A 21,743-nucleotide genomic window follows, 5' to 3' on the forward strand; every position below is an offset into this window, starting at 1 on the left:
CTCCCACTTCTAGCTGACACATTATACATCCATTTTGTTTACTGATTGCCTTGGGGTTTTTAAAAAACTTCAAAATTATTCTTAAGCTTTAATTTTTTTGTGTGATTTAAACACCTGCAATTTAAGATCAAAACTCAAACATAGCATCGTGGAATGGGGATTTTTACCCTCTAACACTGTTTGAGAGAGTGCATTCATTTTAGGTTATAGACCCCTTGGAATTCTAATGAAAACAGTGGAATTCTCCCCCAGAAACAAGCAATACCAGAACATAGAAAGTTCTACAAATGATAAGTTAAGAACCCATAATCATGAAAATTCTATTAAATATCAGAGAAGTACTTAGTGTTTATCTAGATAGTTGTAGATAACAAGCACTATGAAAAGATGAAAGAAAATAGAACTGACTGGTCCTATTGTATTTCTGTACATTTCTATAGAAAGTCAAATTTTTCCCTTTCCTTAAAAGTACTACTTCAAGATGGTGGACTAGAGGTCAGCATTTGAGAGTCCATTGAAATAAAAAGTACCAAATCAACACAGAGAAGCAAATGGTTGAGTCACCAATAAACAAGACATTTCCAGAAATTTCTGGAAGTTGGAAAGTAGATGGGAGTGGGTTGAAGAAAGAAACAAGCCAAGAAGCGGCAGCCTGGAGAACACTGGGGTAGAAACTGGACCAGCCCAACAGAACTCCAAAGAAGACTCAGGGACAGAGATGGCAGAAGTGAGAAGTGCTGAAAACAAGACTAATTGAATGACTGCAAATGAGAGACTGCTCCCACTGGTCCACTGTGTCCCTACCTTCCTCCCACCGCCACCTCCACTCAGGCGGTCCGCATTTTCCCCCATGTAAACACCACAGAGTTCTTCCAGAAGGAAATTGAACCAAATGTTTGGAGAAAGCTGAGGCGTTTAGTGTGAATGTTGATGCTCCAAAATAATTCTTTTTCATACTAGAATTCAGGGTTCTGCAGCCTTATAGTTTGGTTCCCCCATACTCACACTAAAGTAATACACTTGTCTTAGTCTTCCCTGCTCTACACCCCTTATTAGTAACCATTTTAAATAGTTATGAATTATCCTTCTAGCATTTCCCTTTTGCAAAGGACAGTTTCCCTATCCTACTACCCTAAATGAACGGACAACCAAGGATCTTTCAGAAAATGGGAAAAACCAGCAGCATGAAAGAAATTAAAAAAAAAAAAAAACTAACAAAAATTTGTCCTACAGGAAAGAGAGGTGACTTAAGAAACAGAAGAAAATGTTTTCAATTATCTTATTAATATACCCAGAATAATAAAACAGTAAAATGTTTTGAAAAAGAAAGATACAGAAAAATCTCTTTGAAATTGAAACATTACTAAAATTTTTTTAAAGTTGTTTTCAATAAAAGGACTAGAAAATATAATCAAGAAAGTCTCGGACTTCCCTGATGGCACAGTGGTTAAGAATTCACCTGCCAATGCAGGGGACCCGGGTTCGAGACCTGGTCCAGGAAGATCCCACAGTCCGTGGAGCAACTAAGCCCTTGCGCCACAACTACTGAGCCTGCGCTCTAGAGCCCGCAAGCCACAACTACTGAGCCCATGAGCCACAACTACTGAAGCCCGTGCACCTAGAGCCCATGCTCCACAACAAGAGAAGCCACCACAATAAGAAGCCCGCACACCGCAATGAAGAGTAGCCCCTGCTCAATGCAATTAGAGAAAGCCCGCCTGCAGCAACAAAGACCCAACGCAGCCATAAATAAATAAATAAATAAATTTATTTTAAAAAAAAGAAAGTCTCCCAGAAAGACAAATACCATATGATATCACTTATATGTGGAATCTAAAATACGATACAAATCAACATATCTATGAAACAAAAACACACCTACAGATATAGAGAACAGAGTTGTGGTTGCCAAGGGGGAGGAGGGGTAGGGGAGGGACGGAATGGGAGTTTGGGATTAGCAGAGGCAAACTATTATATATAGGATGGATAAACAAGGTCCTACTCTATAGCACAGGGAACTATGTTCAATATCCTGACAAACCATAACGGAAAAGAATATGAAAAAGAACATATATATATATGTATAACTGAGTCACTTTGCTCTACAGAAGAAATTAACACAACATCGTAAATCAACTATACTTCAATAAAGTTTTTTTAAATAGTTAAAAAAAAAAAGGTCTCCCAGAATACAGAGCAAAAAAATAAAAACAGGAAGAAAAAGTTTAAAACTATAAAAGAATAATCGGAGGTCCAAAGTTGTATTATTAAGAACCTCAGGAAAAGAGACTTACAAAATAAAAGGGAGTGACTGCTTAAGGGGTACAGAGCTTCTTTTTGGGGGTGATGAATGTGTTCTGGAATTAGATAGTGGTAATTGTTGCACAGCCTGTGCGTATACTAAAAGCCACTGAATGTGTCCACTTCAAAATTGTTAAAGTGGTGAATTTTGTTATTTGAATTTTATCTAAAATTTTTTAGGTCATCTAAAAAAATAAAAGGGAGAGAATTGTTAAGATATAGACAGGTATTTTCCAGAGCTAGGGAGGGAATCACATCCTCACATTAGCAGGGCCTTTTGGGATCTTCTTTTTCTTCTTTGTATTACAAAAGCTTATAAGGATATATCTAGATAAGACTTATTTCACTTATCCTGCTCTTTGAAGTAATGGAAGAAAAACTTATGATTTGGGGAGGATTAAAAAGACAACAAAGATATGTAGAATTGAATAAAGCTATAAACCAAAGCGGTGGCTGTCCTTGTGTGCTGTAAAATTCCACCACTTCACGAGTAATCTCTCTTAAGTTCTGTAGGGAAAGGTTTGTTTACACTGGACACATTTAGATAGTGTGCCTCTTATGACCTCTACTACCAAGACTTGGGAATTCAGGTCTTAAAGAACACTGCAGAAGGAATCCCCCCTAAGAAACTTCTGGTTTGTTACTGTGTTGTTGAATTTGGTTTGTTTTAATGGCATGGGTGGAAGGACAGGAGTTGGTTTTTTCTTTGTTGATTTATTTTGTAAATATGTAAAACATGTCACAAAAGTCAAAAATTATTTTTTAAAAGAAAAGATTTACTCAGAGAAGACTCGCTTTCATTCTGTCCCCTCCAACCCATCCTCCCGCCCCACTCCTAATTAGCAATCATTTTAATTAGTTTCTGGCCTGTCCTTCCAGCATTTCCTTTTGAAAGTATAAGAAAATACATATTTATGTTCATATCCCGCTCCCTGCTACCCCTTCTTATGCAAAGCCAGCATACTGGAGGTGTGTGTCTGTGAATGAGAGTCAGATATTAGTAGTACCATACCCTAAATTTTCTTTTTGTTTTCTCATAACACTTTATACATGCCTAATAGCATTTATCACATTTTTATAGATATTTTTATGAAACAATGTCTCCTTCTAGACTGTGAATTAAGTAGGGACAGGAACAGAAAATATTAAACTCCATGGGTCTGGCACTAATAAGTGCTATATAAGATATCATTAATCAAATAGTTGCATATTCAAGCTGAGTAAATATGGTTATGAAAACTGAAACAGATAATCTGGTATAGCTCATGATCCACAAATCATTTGTGTTTGGGTTAAATTAAACCAATTTCTAAACTGAGAGTAGGAGTATTTTTGAAATTTTGGGACAAAAATATTTGGAACTTGAAAACATTTATCTGTAATTCTGAATCTGTTTATGCTCACAAACTATAAAAATTTATTTGATCTGTAACATAGCTGGGATATATAGTCTGACTTATAGGTCCTTTGGACCAATTAAGAAACTAGTCAGAAGGGAATTTTTTCTTCCTTATCTCAGTCAGGGGCTGGTCCTATTTGTTTTGGTACTTAACCTCTTTTAGAGTTTTGTGGTTAAACTGTCTTTGGTTCACATCTGAGATCTGCACTTTTACTAGCTGTATGACCTTTGGAAGAATGATTTAATCTAAGTATGGGTTTCTACTGTAAAATACGGATGATAATGCATAAGTTCCTAACATGGTACCTGGCACAGAGTAAATTCTCAGTAAAAGTTAGTTCCAGTCTTCTTTTCCTTCCCTCTTCTACCTGCCAGTTTATCATCTTACCCAGACTTTTCATATCTCTCAAAATGCTCCATGCTCCAAAACTACCTGCCTTTCCCCCTCCCCCTAATCGGAATTCTTATTCTCTTAGCAAAACTGTCTCAGCTAGGTAGTAGGAGAAAAGTAAGATGATTCACCCTGATGATTAAATAACAATTTTTAAAGATGTGCTTTTTAACTCAGGTCTTTGGTAACATTTGGGACAATATAACAAAATTTATTTTAGCAAAAATCATTCAGTCAAGGTGAGAGAAAGGTAGTTTTAGATTTGAGGGGTAAGCCAAACTCGCTGTCTCAGGAGTCAGGTCCATTCTTCTGGTACTTTCTTTCCTTCATGTGAACTCAGAGATTGTGTAAAATCATTCAAGGTTTTTCTTTTTCTTTTTCTTCTTTCTTTATTATATTACACTGAGCTACAATGGCAGCTCTTTTGTGGGAAGAGAGAGAGCAGGGTAGGAACTATATGTGAGTTATTTTTAAACGCCTGGATTTATTTGACTTTGGGTATGTCTTATTCTGGAAGTTACTAAAACTTAGAACTTCATGAAGCCACACTGTAGGAGAAATCCCACAAATCCTTAGGAAGAATAGCCTATGTCTCAGGGGACATGCTATTCTAAAGAGAACAGCCCAATCCCTTGCTTGCTTTCTACTTTTATCTTTCTCTGTGGATTATGAGTGTAATTGACTTTATTTATATGACTATTCCAGTTCTTGGGCTGAAGAGTCTGCATGGATTAGATAAAAGATAGTGACCATGTGAAAGGACCGTAGTAAGCAGAGTTGTCTGTATTTGAAATAAAAAGCAAGATTTACTTTGGTAATAAAATCATCAGCCTAGGTTAATGATGAAGTGACACTGCAGGAATCTTTTGTAGCAGTGTATCATTCTACTGAACAAAGACCTTGGCAGATCTGACTAGATGATGGTTGTCCTGAGGTAGGTATATGGTTATAATGCTAGTTCTACGTAGTTTGTTATTTTTCTCCTGATACTTACTAAAGGAACAGAAAGTATTCAGCTAAAAAATCTCTTCCCCCATACGTGCAGCAAAAAAAACCCCACAACTCTTCTCCCTAGTGATTCATTTTAACAACTTCCTCCCACCCCTGACAAGAGTTATGCCTATTAGTTATATTCACGTCTTAGAGTTATTTAATATCACATGAACATCTATAGGAAAAGAATAGGTACATGCTAGAAATGGGAATTTTTACTGAGGCAGGAGTAAGACATGAGTGAGGTGGTCAACACTGGATAGCCAAAAGTCAACTTGAGCACACTGGGCACCTTGGGTGTGGGCTATAGGGGATGGTATGAAGGCAGGAAACAGGAGGTGATTTAGAGTGGGAGGTGAGAGGATCCAAAGACAAACTTTGCAGTTTAGCTTAGCATTCTGGTGGCAACAGTGGGCCCCTGAAATCCTATATGATGTCTTTATCCTGAGTGCATCCTCATCTGTGGATGAGGTGAAATTAAAATACTATCAATAGTTTGGAGGTCCTAGGCAAATCCAGTACAGCCCACTGATTTCCTTCTTTTCTCCTTCCTATCTGCTTTTAGAAGAATGTAGAAAAGAGAAATAGCAAAAAGGAAGTAGAAGAGAGAATATATCTCCACTTTCCTTCCCTATTCATTTTTATAGACCTCTGAAACCTGAACTTTAGATGTTTACTATGAGTCAATAGAAAGACAAGTGTTATATAATTTAAGGGAAATATACATTATTGGCATCATAGCATTAGCAAAGATAACAGTTATGATAGGCCAGTACATCTAGGCAGCACTCATAAAAAAGCAAATATGCTTGAGTTGAGTGTGGTTTACATAGTTGAAGCAGATTGTTACTCATTCACTGAGTAGGTGCTCAGAAGTTACCTGTTGAATGAATGAGTAATGTTATAGGGTGGGGAAACAGGCAGTAAATATGTACATAAGCACAACATAATCATAAATTGTATTAAATGCTATGAAGAGAAAGAATAAGGTACTATGACAGAGAATAACAGGATGTCAGAGAAAGACTCAATATTCTTCATATGAACCTTGAAAACCTCTAGTTTTGGCAATTTATAGATGTGTTAAAATGTGCAATAACCATTTTTCATATTTTATCCTACCAAACCTTGATAATCATCTGTGTTTTCTCCCATTTAATTTTTGCTCTTACTATTTATTAGCCATTCAAATCAAAACTGTTTATTCTCTGTATGCGAAATTCACGGTATATTTTGGTCTTTATTAGATCATTGACTATAAACATTTGTTTATATTTCAGCTGAATAAAAAGACCCAAGTGATGTTATAACAAAAAACACATATTCATTCATCTTACTCCATCCTCCAATGCTACAGTTCAGCCAGGTGGAGTGATATAATTGTTTGTGTGTAGAATAAAATAGCAAAATATGTTAGAACTACTATAATAATAGGTTTCTAGAATTTCCATAAAAATCTATTTCAAGAGTTTTTCATTTATGCTAAATTTCCATTTAGTCAAGTTTGTCTAAAATGAATAGGGTAGTAACTTTCACAGAAATCCAGCGTTTTATTTATGAAAGTTCCTGGGTCTCCTTTAGAAAATGAAAAATCCACCTGTCGTGCACTCCTTTCATCTTGAAAAATTTTACTGTATGTTATGTGACCAGATACCAACCCAGGGCAACAGGGCAAGAATGAGAAGATTGGAGCAAGTCATAATTTGGTTGTTGATTGAAAGCTTCCTTCTCTCTTAAACGTTGTGGGAGAAAAAAAATCCTGCCTATATTTATCTGCATTCCATCATATTTAAAATACTACGAAAAAAATTCAAACACTAGTTAGTTCTACTCATGATATTTCACCAAAGTTTAATTTATTCACAGTGAAAGAGCTTTTTGTTCGTTTTATCAGAATGATCATACAACTACTATTAGGAATTTTAGCTATATGGTATTACTGTGCCTTATACTTCTCAATTATAAATCTCAGCCCTAAAAATCTACTTAAAATTTTGGGTTTTTTTGCTTTTGCATTTATCAGTATTCTGTTTAGAAGACATTTTGACAGGTCATTAGAATAAAAAAATAACATGAATGTCTTTGCTTTTCACCAGGGAAACTAGATATGAGGCATATTCCTATTAATTGCTGAATAAGGCATATCTTTGATAACAATATCCTAATATGTCATTTTGGGAATTTCTAGGAATCAGTTGAATTCCATTACTCTTAACTATGGGCAGGCATTAGGATCCTTTGTGCTACTCACATGGGTGAAAACTGTGTGGTGGAAAACTGAGTTTTCAGCTGCAGGGGCCTAGGGCCTTCTAAGGGTGGGAATCCTCCTTGTCAAGAACTTTGTTTATGCTTTAGTTTGACTTTCATTTTACTTTGTTTTGAATGTGGTTTTGCCTTATCTGAGAGTTCACAAAAAGATCATTTTCAGTGTTTAGGAAAACTATCACTGGGATGTGGGTGTTGCCAGATTTAGCTCGCTCTCTCTCTCCCTCTCTCTCTCTCAGGATGACAGTATGTCTGAAATATTGCATGGGACATACTTATATGGAAAAAATTAGTTGTTTATCTGAAATGAAGATTGGGCATCCGCTATTTTATCTGGCAGACCTACTAGGGTAACAATATATCTTATCATCCAAACTAGGACACTTTTGAGAGTTAAATGGGACACTTGTAACAATTATGCCAAGATAACAGGCATAAATTGGAACTATCTGGGAAAACTGGAAAGTATGGCCAACCTAATTACAAGGGGTTTTCAAATTTTTAATTATTGGTTTTAGATTTTCATAAGCAATCACATCTCTCTGTCATTAACTTGTATAGCTGTCAATCTTTATAAAGTATATTGCTTTATAATTTCATATTAAAAATTTGATTAAGGTACCTTTAAAACTATGGTGTCCTAATTGCTAGCTAGCTTCAAGCTTGACACAGGGTTAGAGTTCTTTTTTTTTTTCAGAAGAGTTTGAGAAGGATTGATATTTTTTACATACCAATATTAAAGAGAATTAAAGTTCTCTTTCTTCACAAGTAAAATGAGGAGCCTACCATTAGTACATGAGATTTCACAGTTCAAAATTTTTTAATTATTTCTTCTTTCTTTATATTATTTATATATGTATATGTTGCCATCAGCAGTTATAACTTAAGACAAGAAATTCCGTGTGTTTTCAGTCTTATATTTGGCTGCTTTTTTTTTAAAATAAATTTATTTATTTATTTATTTATTTATTTTTTGGCTGCGTTGTGTCTTCGTTGCTGCACACGGGCTTTCTCTATTTGCCGCGAGCAGGGGCTACTCTTTGTTGCGGTGCGCAGGCTTCTCGTTGCTGTGGTTTCTCTTTGTTGCGGAGCACAGGCTCTAGGCGCGTGGGCTGAGTAGTTGTGGCACGTGGGATCAGTAGTTGTGGTTCATGGGCTCTAGAGCACAGGCTCAATAGTTGTGGCGCACGGGCTTAGTTGCTCCGCGGCATGTGGGATCTTCCCCGACCAGGGCTCGAACCCGTGTCTCCTGCATTGGCAGGCAGATTCTCAACCACTGCGCCACCAGGGAAGTCCCTATTTGGCTTAATTCTTTTCTTTTAACCTATTCTTGTTTTGGGGGATTTAGTAAATAATTATTGTTCATATTTAGCTTAACCTTCTTAATTGTATATATACCCTTTTCTCTTCCCTTGCTCAGCCTAACTTCAGTCTACAGATCCATCCATAAATATATGAGTGCATGCTACACGCCAGCCTTTCTGCTGAGTGCTACCGTAAATGTGATGTGGAATGTAACTTGGTCATATCCTTAGGGGCTTAGAGTCTAGACTTGATATGGTAGTCTCTCCACAGCTTTGTATATTTCAGTTGGGTTTTTTTCTCTATATTCTTCAAGCCTGTGTCTCCTATGAAGTATGATAATTAGTATGTCAGGAATACATGAATCATGGTTTTGAATAGGAGTTGTATGTTTTTTTTCTTATTCCAGTATCTGTTGATGCACAGAATTTTATTAGGGTTTTGGCTACATTAATGAAATGTCTTTGGGAAAAAACTTTTTACTGCTAGATAGTTTTTCTGTGTTGTAATTTATGAGGTGGAATAAAAATGTATCATAGTCCAATATACTTGAACTGCCTTTAACCTTTGAGCAATGAGTTGACCCAGATAACAATTTTCCAGATTGTTTTAACTTTTAACACTTAAAAGTTTAATATCTGGTTTCTTTAAAGAAAAAAAAATTTGTGTATTTTCTTGCTATTATTGTTTTGAGTGTCAACACTAGTTTTATATAATATTTTAAAATGTACATTGCCCTATTTTTATTATTTTGAAAAGATATAAAATTATTTCTACTTCATACTCACATGGTAGAAAACTCACATGGTAGAAAAGCATATATAGGGGCTTCCCTGGTGGCGCAGTGGTTGAGAGTCTGCCTGCCAATGCGGGGGACACGGGTTCGAGCCCTGGTCTGGGAGGATCCCACATGCCGCGGAGCGGCTGGGCCCGTGAGCCACAGTTGCTGAGCCTGCGCGTCTGGAGCCTGTGCTCCGCAACAGGAGAGGCCGCGATGGTGAGAGGCCCGCGCGCCGCGATGAAGAGTGGCCCCCGCTTGCCGCAACTAGAGAAAGCCCTAGCACAGAAACGAAGACCCAACATAACAATCAATCAATCAATAAATAAATAAATCTTTAAAAAAAAAAAAAAAAGCATATATAGTGCAAAGTCATCCCTGTCTCCTAGCCACCCATTTTCCTCATAATCAGTTTTTATCAGTATTTTGTATATTCTTCCAGAGTTTGCATGTACAGATCATTATTTATATATTCTTTCTTCTTTTTGCACAAATGCTAACATACCATATATACTGTTGTATACTTTTCTTTTTTCACATAACACTGTATTTTGAAGATGACTCCTTATCAGAACATAAAGAGCCTAATGTTTTTTTCCAAGCTGCATAGCATTCCATGTTACAAGGCCCCTACTAATCACTTTTTTTAAATTGTTTTCATCTGTTTGCTATTATATACAATGTTTGATAAATAGCTTCATAACATACCTCATTTTGCACATGTGCAGCTCAGTTGGCAAGAGTGTGTATATCATTCCTGGAAAAGGAATTCCTGAGTCAAAGTGCATACATGAATACTTACATGCCTTAAAAAATGGGTTTGTTTTTCTTTAGTCTAAAGGTAAATGTGTTTATAGTAAAAACTTAAAACTTTTCAAGCGTTACCAAAAAGAATAAAGTGAAAAATAAATTCCCCAAGCTCTTAGTCTCACTTCCCAGGTATAACATTTTCTCGTCTATCTTTCTTGTGATTATCAGTTTGCCTGATTTTTTTTCTTTTTTTAAATATAAATGAACCAACAAGGACCTACTGTATAGCACAGGGAACTATATTCAATATTTTGTAATAACCTATAAGGGAAGAGAATCTGAAGAAGAATATATATATATCACTGTACTGTATACCTGAAACTAACATGATATTGTAAATCAACTATACTTCAATTTTTAAAAAATACATATTTATATATATGACTCTATGGTATCCCATTATATGTATATACCGTAATTTATCCATTAAGTTCCTCATTGGTGGGCATTTAAGATGTCTCCAGATCTTTTTTTATACTACAGACAAAGCTACAGTAAAAAACCCTGTAGATATCTTTGCATACATACGGATGTGTTTCTACTGGATAGATTTTTAGAATATAAGGAATATATGCATTTTAAAATTTTATTAGTTTTACTAACTGCTCTCTAAAAAGATAGTTCTATTTTATACTTCCACCAGTATATCCTTGCTAACTATTGCTGTTATCAAACTTTTTAATCTTTGCCAATTTAGTAAGGGGCAAAAAGGAATTCTTATTTGAATTTCTTGTATTATGATTGATTTTGATATATTGGCCATTTCTGTTTATTTTCTATGTATTACTATTTGTGTCCTTTACCCATTTTTCTTATGGGTTCACTTTTTTATTGATTTGTAAGTATACTCGTCTATGGGGAAATTAGCCTGTGGTCAAGTATGTTACAAATTTTTTTCTCAGTTTTTTCATTTTTTTATCATGCGTATAGTCTGTTAATATACATAATTTGACCCTAAAGAGATGAGGAGAAGGCGGGGAGTTGTGGGAGTGAATTAGTGGAGGATCCAAAGCAAACTACTAATCACTTTTTAAGTAGGAAGAATAATATGACAAAAATAATGTACTGCTTTTATCTCCTTAGAGGAAAGAAGATATAAATAAGAGATTGTACAGTATTGAGTATATATGAAGTATAATAACCATTCTGCAAATATATTTATTTTTTATATTTTTCCCTCCAGAGGTATTGTCAGCTATGATTAGTGTGCTGTTGGTGTATATACTTATGGGATTCCTCCTATATGAAGCTGTCCAAAGAACTATCCATATGAAATATGAAATAAATGGAGATATAATGCTCATTACCGCAGCTGTTGGAGTTGCAGTTAATATGATGTAAGCTCTATTTTAAAAAAAATTTTAATAGGCTTTATTTTTTAAAGCAGTTTTAGATTCACAGCAAACTTGTGTGGAAAGCACAGAGCTTTCCCATATATACCCTGCCTCCCCACATGCATAGCCTCCCCGGTTATCATATCCCCCACCAGAGTGGTACAGTTGTTACAAACCATGAGCCTACACTGACACATCATTACAGCACAGAGTCCATAGTTCACTTGAAGGTTCTCTCTTGGTGTTAAACTCATTCTATGAGTTTGGACAAATTTATAATGACATGTATCCACCATTATAGTATCATGTACTCTATATTGTTTTCACATTAATATTTTCAAGTACTGTGAACTTAGAGACTATTATGTATGCATTCAGTAGCGTGCAGTGATATTTTAATATATTTTAAAGTTATGTAGTACATTAATTTTTCTTCTAAATGTTAATAAAACACTATTGGAATTATAAATTTCTCATGGGTTTGCTCAGGTATACTGAAGTTTGCCTAACAATCAGGAATTTAAGTAGGACAAAGTTTTTTTTACCTTTTATAATATTTTTATTTTAATAAGATTTTTTGTAACTGCCAACTTTTTTCCTAAAAACTACAAAATCTTTAAGTTACATACCTAATCATTTGGACCAGGGGTCAGTAAACATTTTCTGTAAAGGGTCAGATAATAAATATTTTAGGCTTTGAGAGCCATACAGCCTCTTTGGCAGCTACTTAACTTTGCGGCTACAGAACAAAAGCACCCACATTCAGTATGTAAACAAATGAGCATGCCTGTGTTCCAATAATACTTTATTTACAAAAAAAAAACACTTTACTTATATAAACAGGCAGTGAGCCAACTATGGTCTACAGACCATGGTTTGCCAATCCCTGCGCTAGGGGCCTCCATTCATACTTAGAATAAAATCAAAAGTTTTTACCATAGCCACCCCTCCAACTCATCTCCCAACACTCTTGCTCACTTTATTCTAGCCACCATGGCTGTCTTGCTTTTTTAAGCACATACACATACAGCACATTTTCATCTTAGGGCCTTCACCCTGGTGTTCCTTCTGCCTAGAACACTCTTCCACCACCATTTGCTTCCTGACTTCATTCAAGTCTCTACTCAGAATCTTAGTGAGGCCTTTTCTGATCACTCCCCATCACTCTCCACCTCCTTGCAATGCTTTACTTTTCTTCAAAGCATTCTCATTGCCCACCAGTACATTATGTATTTATTTGTTAATTCTCTGCCCTCTCTACTAGAACATAAGTTCCATAGGGATAGGGATGTGTCTGTCTTATCACTGTTTTGACCCCGACACCTAGAACAGTGCCTGATACATAACAGGTGCTCAAATATTTATTAAATGAACGAGTTCCATGTTGCCTCATTAGTGTCTGATTAGTAACAAATATTTCTGTCAATAATATTAGGAAGAAGAATAATCTTTTCTTTCCTTTTTAACAGAATGGGGTTGCTGTTGAACCAATCTGGTCACCATCATGCCCATTCCCACTCCCTGCCTTCAAATTCTCCTACCACAGGTTCTAGATGTGGACACAACCATGGGCAGGATAGCTTGGCAGTGAGAGCTGCATTTATACATGCCTTGGGGGATCTGGTACAGAGTGTTGGTGTGCTAATAGCTGCATACATCATACGATTCAAGGTAACATGATTGCTAGTTTTTTTATTTTAAAATATATATTTAATTTCAACATTAAAACTAAAGGTGACTGTCTTTTATCAGTATACTAGACACCAGTGCCAGTCCTATTCATTTTGCATTATGCAAGCATACTTGAACTATCAGTATATCTCTTTTACTAGCACCAAACACAATAGTATCAACCTCACGGGGTAACTTATCTGTTGGCTTTGGTGGTGCCTTCACTGAAGAACTCAATTCTAAGCCTTGTCACTCAACTGCTAGGTACTGGAATGTGCACTGGAGTGGAAATCCAGAGATCTGAGTTCTAGTCTTGGCTCTGCCTTTAATGCTTTGACCTTGAGCAGGTCCCTCAACTCTAAACTTGAGTTCCCTCCTCTTTAATATGAGGGGCTTAGACCAGATGGATGGCTGCTAAAACTCCTTCCAGCTCTGATAGTCTGTGGTTCTGGGTGGAAGATTTAGAGAGAGCACAGAGGAAAACAGTGGAACAAATGACTAAACTTCTGGAAATACAATAGGTTTCACAAAGAAAGGCATTTAAATAGTCTAGGATAGAGTGAAGACGTTTCTTAATTGGCAATATCCAAGTTTTAAAGATGTGCTCCAGTCCTGCTAAAGAACAGGGGACAGAGTATGCCTTGCTTTGCTTTATAGACTGTTTTATGACTGTCTGTATTTAATCACACAATTTTGATCTGTCGTCTTTCAGCCAGAATACAAGATTGCTGATCCCATCTGTACATATGTGTTTTCATTACTTGTGGCTTTTACAACCTTTCGAATCATATGGGACACAGTAGTTATAATACTAGAAGGTAAGATCTCTAGTATCCCCACTGTGGGTTTATTATTTCCCTAAATCAGATTGGGGCTGTTGGTGGGGGGCAGGAATACTCCAGGGTAGGAGCCATGTCTTTCTTTTTACTGATACTTATTAGTCTATAATACCACCTCACATGTAAAAAACATGTGAGAGTCAATGCACTCTCCCATCTATTACCCATTTGATCCTTATAATAGCCAAGAAAAGTAGGCAAGGCAGACATTATTATTTCCATTTACCAACAAGAAAATTGAGGCTCAGCGGGGTAACATAACTTCATTAAGGTCATGCTGCTAATAAACTGTGGACCTAGGACAAGAATGCAGCTCATGATTCTTAATGCAGTTATGTTTAGTAATTTATTTATTAAGTCTATAATTCCCATTTAACTTGCTATTCTATTTCCAACATCCCTGCCTTACTGATATTAAGTATAAGCATTTAACTATAAGTTCTCAGAAGTAGGTTTATCTTTATTATATGTTCCTTTTTCTTTTTTGTCTATCCTAGCTTGTTTATTAGATGAAGTCGTCTGGTTTGAGTGACATTTCTTTTTAGTGAGAATGAACGTTTTTTAAGTATTTATTAACCTCTTGTATATATCCTGCTATATGTGTGCATAGTTTATCTTAAAGTTTTAATATATTTTAAAGTGTTCATTTAAACTGAATTTGGTAAAGCCATTTGGTTTCTTTTTTTTTAAATGTCCTATTAGTAATATATACATTTTTTCTCAAAATAATCTTTACTTATAAATGATACATTCTGAATAGGTGTACCAAGCCATTTGAATGTAGACTATATCAAAGAAGCTTTGATGAAAATAGAAGATGTATATTCAGTGGAAGATTTAAATATCTGGTCTCTCACTTCAGGAAAACCTACTGCCATAGTACACATACAGCTAAGTATGTTGCTGACGGTGAATGCTGGGGTTGGTGGACTTCTATCTTTGGAATTAAACATCTGTGCTTATGATTAAATAGGAAGACTTTTCTGCTGGAAAGATATGTTTTAAGGGAAGGGTGAGGCTCTTCAAAATGTGAGTTGCAGGTCAATTTATTGTTGGCAGAGCAATAATTTTCGATCTCTTTGATGAGATATTACAAATTGATTTTTTTGCCTTCAGATAAAAGGTACAAAGTATATTTACCATGTTTTTTCTATATAAGAAAAGCTAAAGTATGTTTTTATGTCTTTAAATCATTTCACAGATTGATGCTTTTTATTTTTTTATCAAAATAATACATGCATATGGTTTATTTTAAAAACTACAAAAGATGAAAGACTTGTAATTGATGTCTAGTAGTATTCTTTCTCTACCCAAGAGTGGAATGGAGAGATTGGAATAATGAGAAGTCATTCTGGCTTTGTAAACTGAAATACTTCTCTAACAGAATAGCTTCAAGAGGGTAGAAATCAAACTAATAAAAATCTGTTCACAGTATAGTAAGATTGTTTTTGCCCTTTGTCTTGTTCACTAATGTGTAACTGTATACAATGAATAGTAATGATATTTTCTTGACCTTGCAGTTCCTGGAAGTTCATCTAAATGGGAGGAAGTACAGTCCAAAGCAAAGCATTTATTATTGAACACGTTTGGCATGTATAAATGTACTATTCAGCTTCAGAGTTATAGGCAAGAAGTGGACAGAACTTGTGCAAACTGTCAGAGTTCCAGTCCGTAATTGTATACATTTTGGGGACTACCGCCTTATTTATCCTGCAGTCACAGATGTAAGAGCAATAAATGCACACCTAAATGAGAAATGGAATCCCTGACAGCTGTGTCAGTATCAAGCACCGGTCTCTCAAAACAGTCACTCCAGCCTGACAGTGATAGTTTCTGTTTAATGGCAAAATGAGACTTCACCATGACTTTCAGATGAAGATGTTTCTAAAACACTGTTTACAGAATGAGACATGACTCTACGGATACCTCACAGAAGACAATCCAAGACTGTACTTCATTAATTATGACAGTACACGTCTTAAAGGAAGCATCAAGAATTCAGTATTTGCATTTAAAAATCCTTTTTAAAGACCATTTTATATCAAGCCAGTGCTGGAAAACTGAATTTTTTTATTATGTAATCTTGAACCCAGCTTCTGGAATTTGACTCCCAGCTCTCTTTTTACCAAAATTATTTCTCAGCAGATTTCAGAAAGTACTACTAATTATCCAGAGAGTGGAATAAGCATGTATTCCTAGAGTTTCAGAAATGTTTGATTTCACAAATAAGTCTTAATCTTACTGGTAACAATTTGTAATCAACTTTTTCCAGACGTTACAGGGTTTTGAATCTCAAAGTTAGCATTTTTGGTTATTTGTAACCTTATCAGAACCAAATCTTTACATATTGTGGTCACTGTCCTTAAATTGTTTAGGAAATATTTTCAGTATTATTCTGAATAGCAGAAGTTAATCATAAACTCAAATTACTATATGATAACCTAAAACAAAATATAGGAGTGAGGATGGGGTGTGGAGTTTCAGATTTAAGTCTTCCCGAAATCACTTGTTGTTCATGGAATTATTTTAAGAACAGCAAGAGACTGCAAAAGGTAAACAATGATCCTCTGTCCTTTTAAGAACTGCCTTACCTTTTGTACAGAAAGTTTGCTTGGTACCTTGCTTCCTTCCTGCTTCCATACCAGTTAACCTGTGTGAGCCCTTTCAGGGTAAAACTCTGGGAAGCTAAGGTTCAGTGTGCCCTTCACCTCTCATGTGTAGATTAACCACATTCCTCCAGAGAATTTTGGCTGGATGATATGGGTTAGGGATTCTCCATGGACTCCAGAAACCCTAGGATGTAATTTTGAAGTTTTTCCAATAACAATACCATAACAGAAATTCCCAGAGGGACTGGGGCAAAATATTACTCTAAGAAAACAAAATTTTCAAGGGTTTTTGACCTTGTGTGTGTGTTTTTTAAAGCAGGGGAATGGGGATGGACGTGACATCTGTGTTGTGGGGAAGCTAAGCATAAAAGTTTTCAGAGCGAATGCAACTAATTGGTAACAATTGTGTTAAAGAGGCAGCTGTGAATATTCATGTTTCATTTTGCAACTGTTGGTTTTGAGATTATCTTTATGCACATTAGAAATCCATTTTCAAGAGGAACAGTTTCTTATCCCAAGAATGGATATGGTTCTTTGACTCCTCAGAATCAGAGTAGAGTGTACCAGACAAGTTGTGAACTGAAATCCCAGGTGGGCATGCAGTTGACTTCTGATATAAATGAAGAATAGGAAACAGATTTCATCTTCCTACCAAGAAACTCACTATGTAATAAACCTAAGATAAAACCTAGATTTACCCAAAAATTCATTGAGTTGATGGTATCCAATAAAAAGGTTGATGAGGATTAATGGCTCCTAATAAAACCCAGTGTCTGTTGAATTGATTTGAAAATTCACTTTATGGGATTCTTATTGTGAATCTATTTAAAATAATACTTTGAATTTTTCAAAAATTTCAGTAGCATATAAACTGTTTAAATCAAAATAAATATAAAATTAAAATACAGAGGGCAAGTAAGAATAAATGAGAGGCATTTCAGTGGACATCTGGGTATTTATGGACTTTGAGTACCTAGCAAGAGAAACGAAAAGAATATGCGTTTTATATGCTAATTATGCTAATGGATTTTCCCATATTTGCAAATTGTTCCTCATATCTATGGAGCTTGTTTCTTGTAAACTTTCCTTTATCTTAAATAGCTATATATGACTTTTCATAATGACCCATTCCTTGGAAAGTTATTTGATGAAACAGTCTAAAATCCATTTGAGGATTGAAAGGATCCTCTTGTAAAATGCAGAAACACTGAAAACTTTTGTAAATCTTAATTAAAGTGTTCTCCTTAAAGTGAGGTACACATGAAGTTTCCTGTGCTTTGCTTTTTGTAGCAAAGACTATAGACTTTGTACTTGTACTCCACTGGGTCTGTAAGATTGGAGGATTGATAGATTTAACTTTTTGTAACTTCACAAGACCCACAGAGAGGGATGTGAACTTAGCAGATACGACCAGGAACTGCACAGCTGGTCTGTCCTTCACCCGCTTAGTTACAGCCCTAAGTTACACTCCTCAGCCAGCACTCAGAAAGGGCTTTCCATTGTCCTGGGAAAGGCAGTGGCTGTTTGTATAAATACCTAGCATTGTTAATTTTGCACAAGGAAAACATCACAACATAAAAACTGGGCAGTTCTTCATTGCAATATGTTTCAGTTAACATTTGCAAATAATCAGTTACTTGTGTATAGAACCTGTGTTTCACAGCTCTGGCCAGATGCAGCATTTTGATTTATTTTAGGAAAAAGACCTATTGTTTCATTAATGACCATGCTGCTTTAGAAATATAATGTGGGGAATGCAGTTGAATAAGGCATATTTCAGAAGGCTTTGAAATGCAGAACCAGTAGTGCTTGTAATTCCTCCATACATTTTCCATTAGCTATTTCTTGTGTAATGTGAGCCCGGATTTTCACAACTTGCAGCTCCTATCAGTATTATTTGCCAAATCACTGGATTTCTTATTTTACTGTTTTCAAGTTTGGGTGCTTTGTTCCCATTTTCTAAAACTAGTTTTCTGCTCTTAGGAGTCTCAGTGTTCTGGTTCTGTCTCTTGAACCCAGGTGTCCTCACCGACACTGTTCGTCTTTAGTAGAATTTTCCCAGAATAGACTCAGGCAGGATCAGATCCTTGAGCTTCCCTTTCATTTTAATGTGAGGAAAAACCATCTTTCAGAGACAAAGCACCACTTATAAATGTGTTTCTGGGTAGGGAAGAACCTTTTTTTAAACAGCCGGTTGTTCCTGATCCAGATTTCTCTGCATGCTGAGCTCTTTAGAGTAAGTGTGGTAGAAGTGGATGCCCTGTACAACAAACAGCAAGCCAAGATCACAGCTGATAAGACTCGGGGCTGTGTTTCTCAAACCTCCACTCTTACTACTTTAGAAGAGAGAAGAATTCACTTCTGAAACAAGCACAATTAGCTAAATTTATTTTCTTCTTACGTGTTTATATTCATTGGTTCACCGTAATGAATAAGGCGTTCTTACAGAATTTGAGCCCCTTTGGAATAAGGTTTTAGGCACTTTTGCTGTTGCCTCTACCTTACATACAGTAAATTTAAAGTTACAGAATGTGTTCATAGATACAAGATTAGTTCATTGGGTTCAGTTTGTCTTTGAACCAAGCTTCACTTTTGAGCCTGTTGGGTATTAGTCACAAATGAATAGTGACACCTCGCTATATGCTGTGTTGAGGGGAGGCCAGCCTGATCCCCAAATTGATGATTAAGCTTAATGTCTCTCTAACCAAAATACCATTTGCAAACCCTGGCTACAGATCTATCCTGTGAATCCCACCAGACAGGGCTTCAGATTTATGTTAACAGATCGCTAGCCAGGGATATTTCTTGTGATGTTGATAGGAGCACGCAAATTGGAGAGAAGAATTGTTGTGAGAGTTCCTCGGTGTTGAATTGTGTGTGTGCAGCTGGGTTACACATTCGGGCCAGCCTGTCATTGAATTCTTGCTTACAAAAGGTTTAACACGTTCTTCCAGTCATGTGGTGAGGACCAACAAACATTTTCTGATTTTTGGTAAGATTGGAAAACATTTATGGAGACTTTCCCAGTTAAACCTGTGACAATGTCAATTTAAATATTGCAATTAAGTATATTATGAAATAACTGCAACACAAAATTGAAATGTGCCAGTATCTCAGCTGTGCACCTGAAGATAATGTATATTTGGAAAGCTTATGCTTCTCTAAATAAATGTATGTTAATAAGTAAGCCATATCACAGTTTAAGAAATTGTATATACTTTTCCATATACACCTTCAGAAACCAGGTATTTTGCATAATGATTGATTTTAGAAAGATTTTGAAGCTGGAGTTTGTCCATGTAATTTAAGATCAAAGTACAGTATATGTACTGTATTTGCAATTTTCAAATTGTAATTTCCTATACATTTATTAAATAAAGTATTGTTTTGCCATGTGGTTTATTAAAAAACGAAAGTGTACATTGCCTTAAATTAAATTTCTAGGTTTTTAAAATTGAATAAATAATCATAATAGGCCTTAAAAGATAATCTTCTTAGAAAGAAAAGCATTGGAAAATAGATTTTAAGCTATCTAGTTTTATTTATTTATTTTTAATTAATTAATTTAATTTATTTATTTTTTGGCTGCATTGGGTCTTCATTGCTGCGTGTGGGCTTTCTCTAGTTGCGGCGAGTGGGGGCTACTCTTTGTTGCGGTGCGCGGGCTTCTCACTGCGGTGGCTTCTCTTGTTGCAGAGTATGGGCTCTAGGCACGCGGGCTTTAGTAGTTGTGGCATACGGGCTCAGTAGTTGTGGTTTACGGGCTCTAGAGTGCAGGCTCAGCAGTTGTGGCACACGAGCTTAGTTGCTCCATGGCATGTGGGATCTTCCCGGACCAGGGCTCGAACCCGTGTCCCCTGCCTTGGCAGGTGGATTCTTAACCACTGCGCCACCAGGGAAGTCCCCCTATCTAGTTGCAGAATCTCTGATTGTAATGCCTTTTAGATGTTTAAGAAATAAACCTGAAAAAAAATCTTCCAGATAGGATAAAAGAGAGATTAAAAGAACCTTTACTTTTTATATCAGTCACTTTTAATGTCCCTGCAGCCCCAGCAACAGTGGCAGACAGGAAAGAAAGAGGCCCTAGCGGGAGTGAGTTTGGTGAGGACCATCGGGAAGTGTGAGCGTAGTGACCTGAGGAGCCTCCAACAGTGCAAACCAGGGGTCGTCGGCACGCCTCACGGGCCCGTCTGCCACAGCCTGTTTGTATGGCCCAAAGAGCTGAGGGCGGTTTTCTCATTTTTTTTTTTTTCATTTTTTTAATGGTTAAAAAATCAGAATAATAATATTTCATGAGGTGAAAATTATGTAAACTTTAAATTTCAGTGTCTGTAAATAAACTTACTAAACACATCCACACGCATTCAACCATGGCTGCTCTCTCATGCTGCAGTGGCAAAATTGAGTAGTTGTGACAAATATAAGATATTTACTATCTGTCCCTTTATGGAAAAAGTTTACTGGCCTCTGGTGTACCCTCTTGTACCATTTTAGGGACATAACAGCATAAATGGATGCAGCAAGCTCTTGTAGAGCCCCCTTGGAAGTTTCTGTGACTGGTTGATCTGACGGCTACCCGAGTCACCAAAAGGTCTTCTCCTCCCTTTACCTTTCTTCTTTTCTTTATCCACCTTAGAGTTTGGGGCCGAAATATAAGGAAAGAGTAGTAAGATTTCAAATATTATCTACGTACCATATGTTCCATGTCACGTTCAGCAGCAAAGCCATTTTCTACCCAGAGCACCATGATCACCAGCATCATTTAAGAATATTCTTTGGGACTTCCCTGGTGGTCCAGTGGGTAAGACTCCGAGCTCCCAATGCACGGGGCCTAGGTTCGATCCCTGGTCGGGAAACTAGATCGCACACGCATGCCGCAACTAAGACCCCATGCAGCCTAAATAAATAAGTAAAATATTTCTTAAAAAACTATTTTTGGGGGGCTTCCCTGGTGGCACAGTGGTTGAGAATCTGCCTGCTAATGCAGGGAACACAGGTTCGAGCCCTGGTCTGGGAAGATCCCACATGCCGCGGAGCAACCAGGCCCGTGA

General features: G+C 36.4%; 1 protein-coding gene across 2 annotated transcripts in view; it reads left to right on the forward strand.

Moving 5' to 3' along the window:
* Positions 1-19,875, forward strand: part of SLC30A4 (solute carrier family 30 member 4) — a 30,443-nt gene extending 10,568 nt beyond the window's left edge. For both annotated transcript variants that reach the window (XM_036842564.1, XM_036842563.1), the window contains exons 4-8: positions 11,423-11,576; positions 13,043-13,244; positions 13,957-14,062; positions 14,844-14,978; positions 15,604-19,875. In XM_036842564.1, coding sequence (XP_036698459.1) covers positions 11,423-11,576; positions 13,043-13,244; positions 13,957-14,062; positions 14,844-14,978; positions 15,604-15,758 — 752 coding nt within the window. In that variant the 3' untranslated portion in view covers positions 15,759-19,875. The remainder of the gene's footprint in view (positions 1-11,422; positions 11,577-13,042; positions 13,245-13,956; positions 14,063-14,843; positions 14,979-15,603) is intronic.
* Positions 19,876-21,743: the final 1,868 nt, after the last annotated feature.

The sequence above is a fragment of the Balaenoptera musculus genome, chromosome 2 (genome assembly GCF_009873245.2).
Source record: "Balaenoptera musculus isolate JJ_BM4_2016_0621 chromosome 2, mBalMus1.pri.v3, whole genome shotgun sequence".
Lineage (NCBI taxonomy): Eukaryota > Metazoa > Chordata > Mammalia > Artiodactyla > Balaenopteridae > Balaenoptera > Balaenoptera musculus.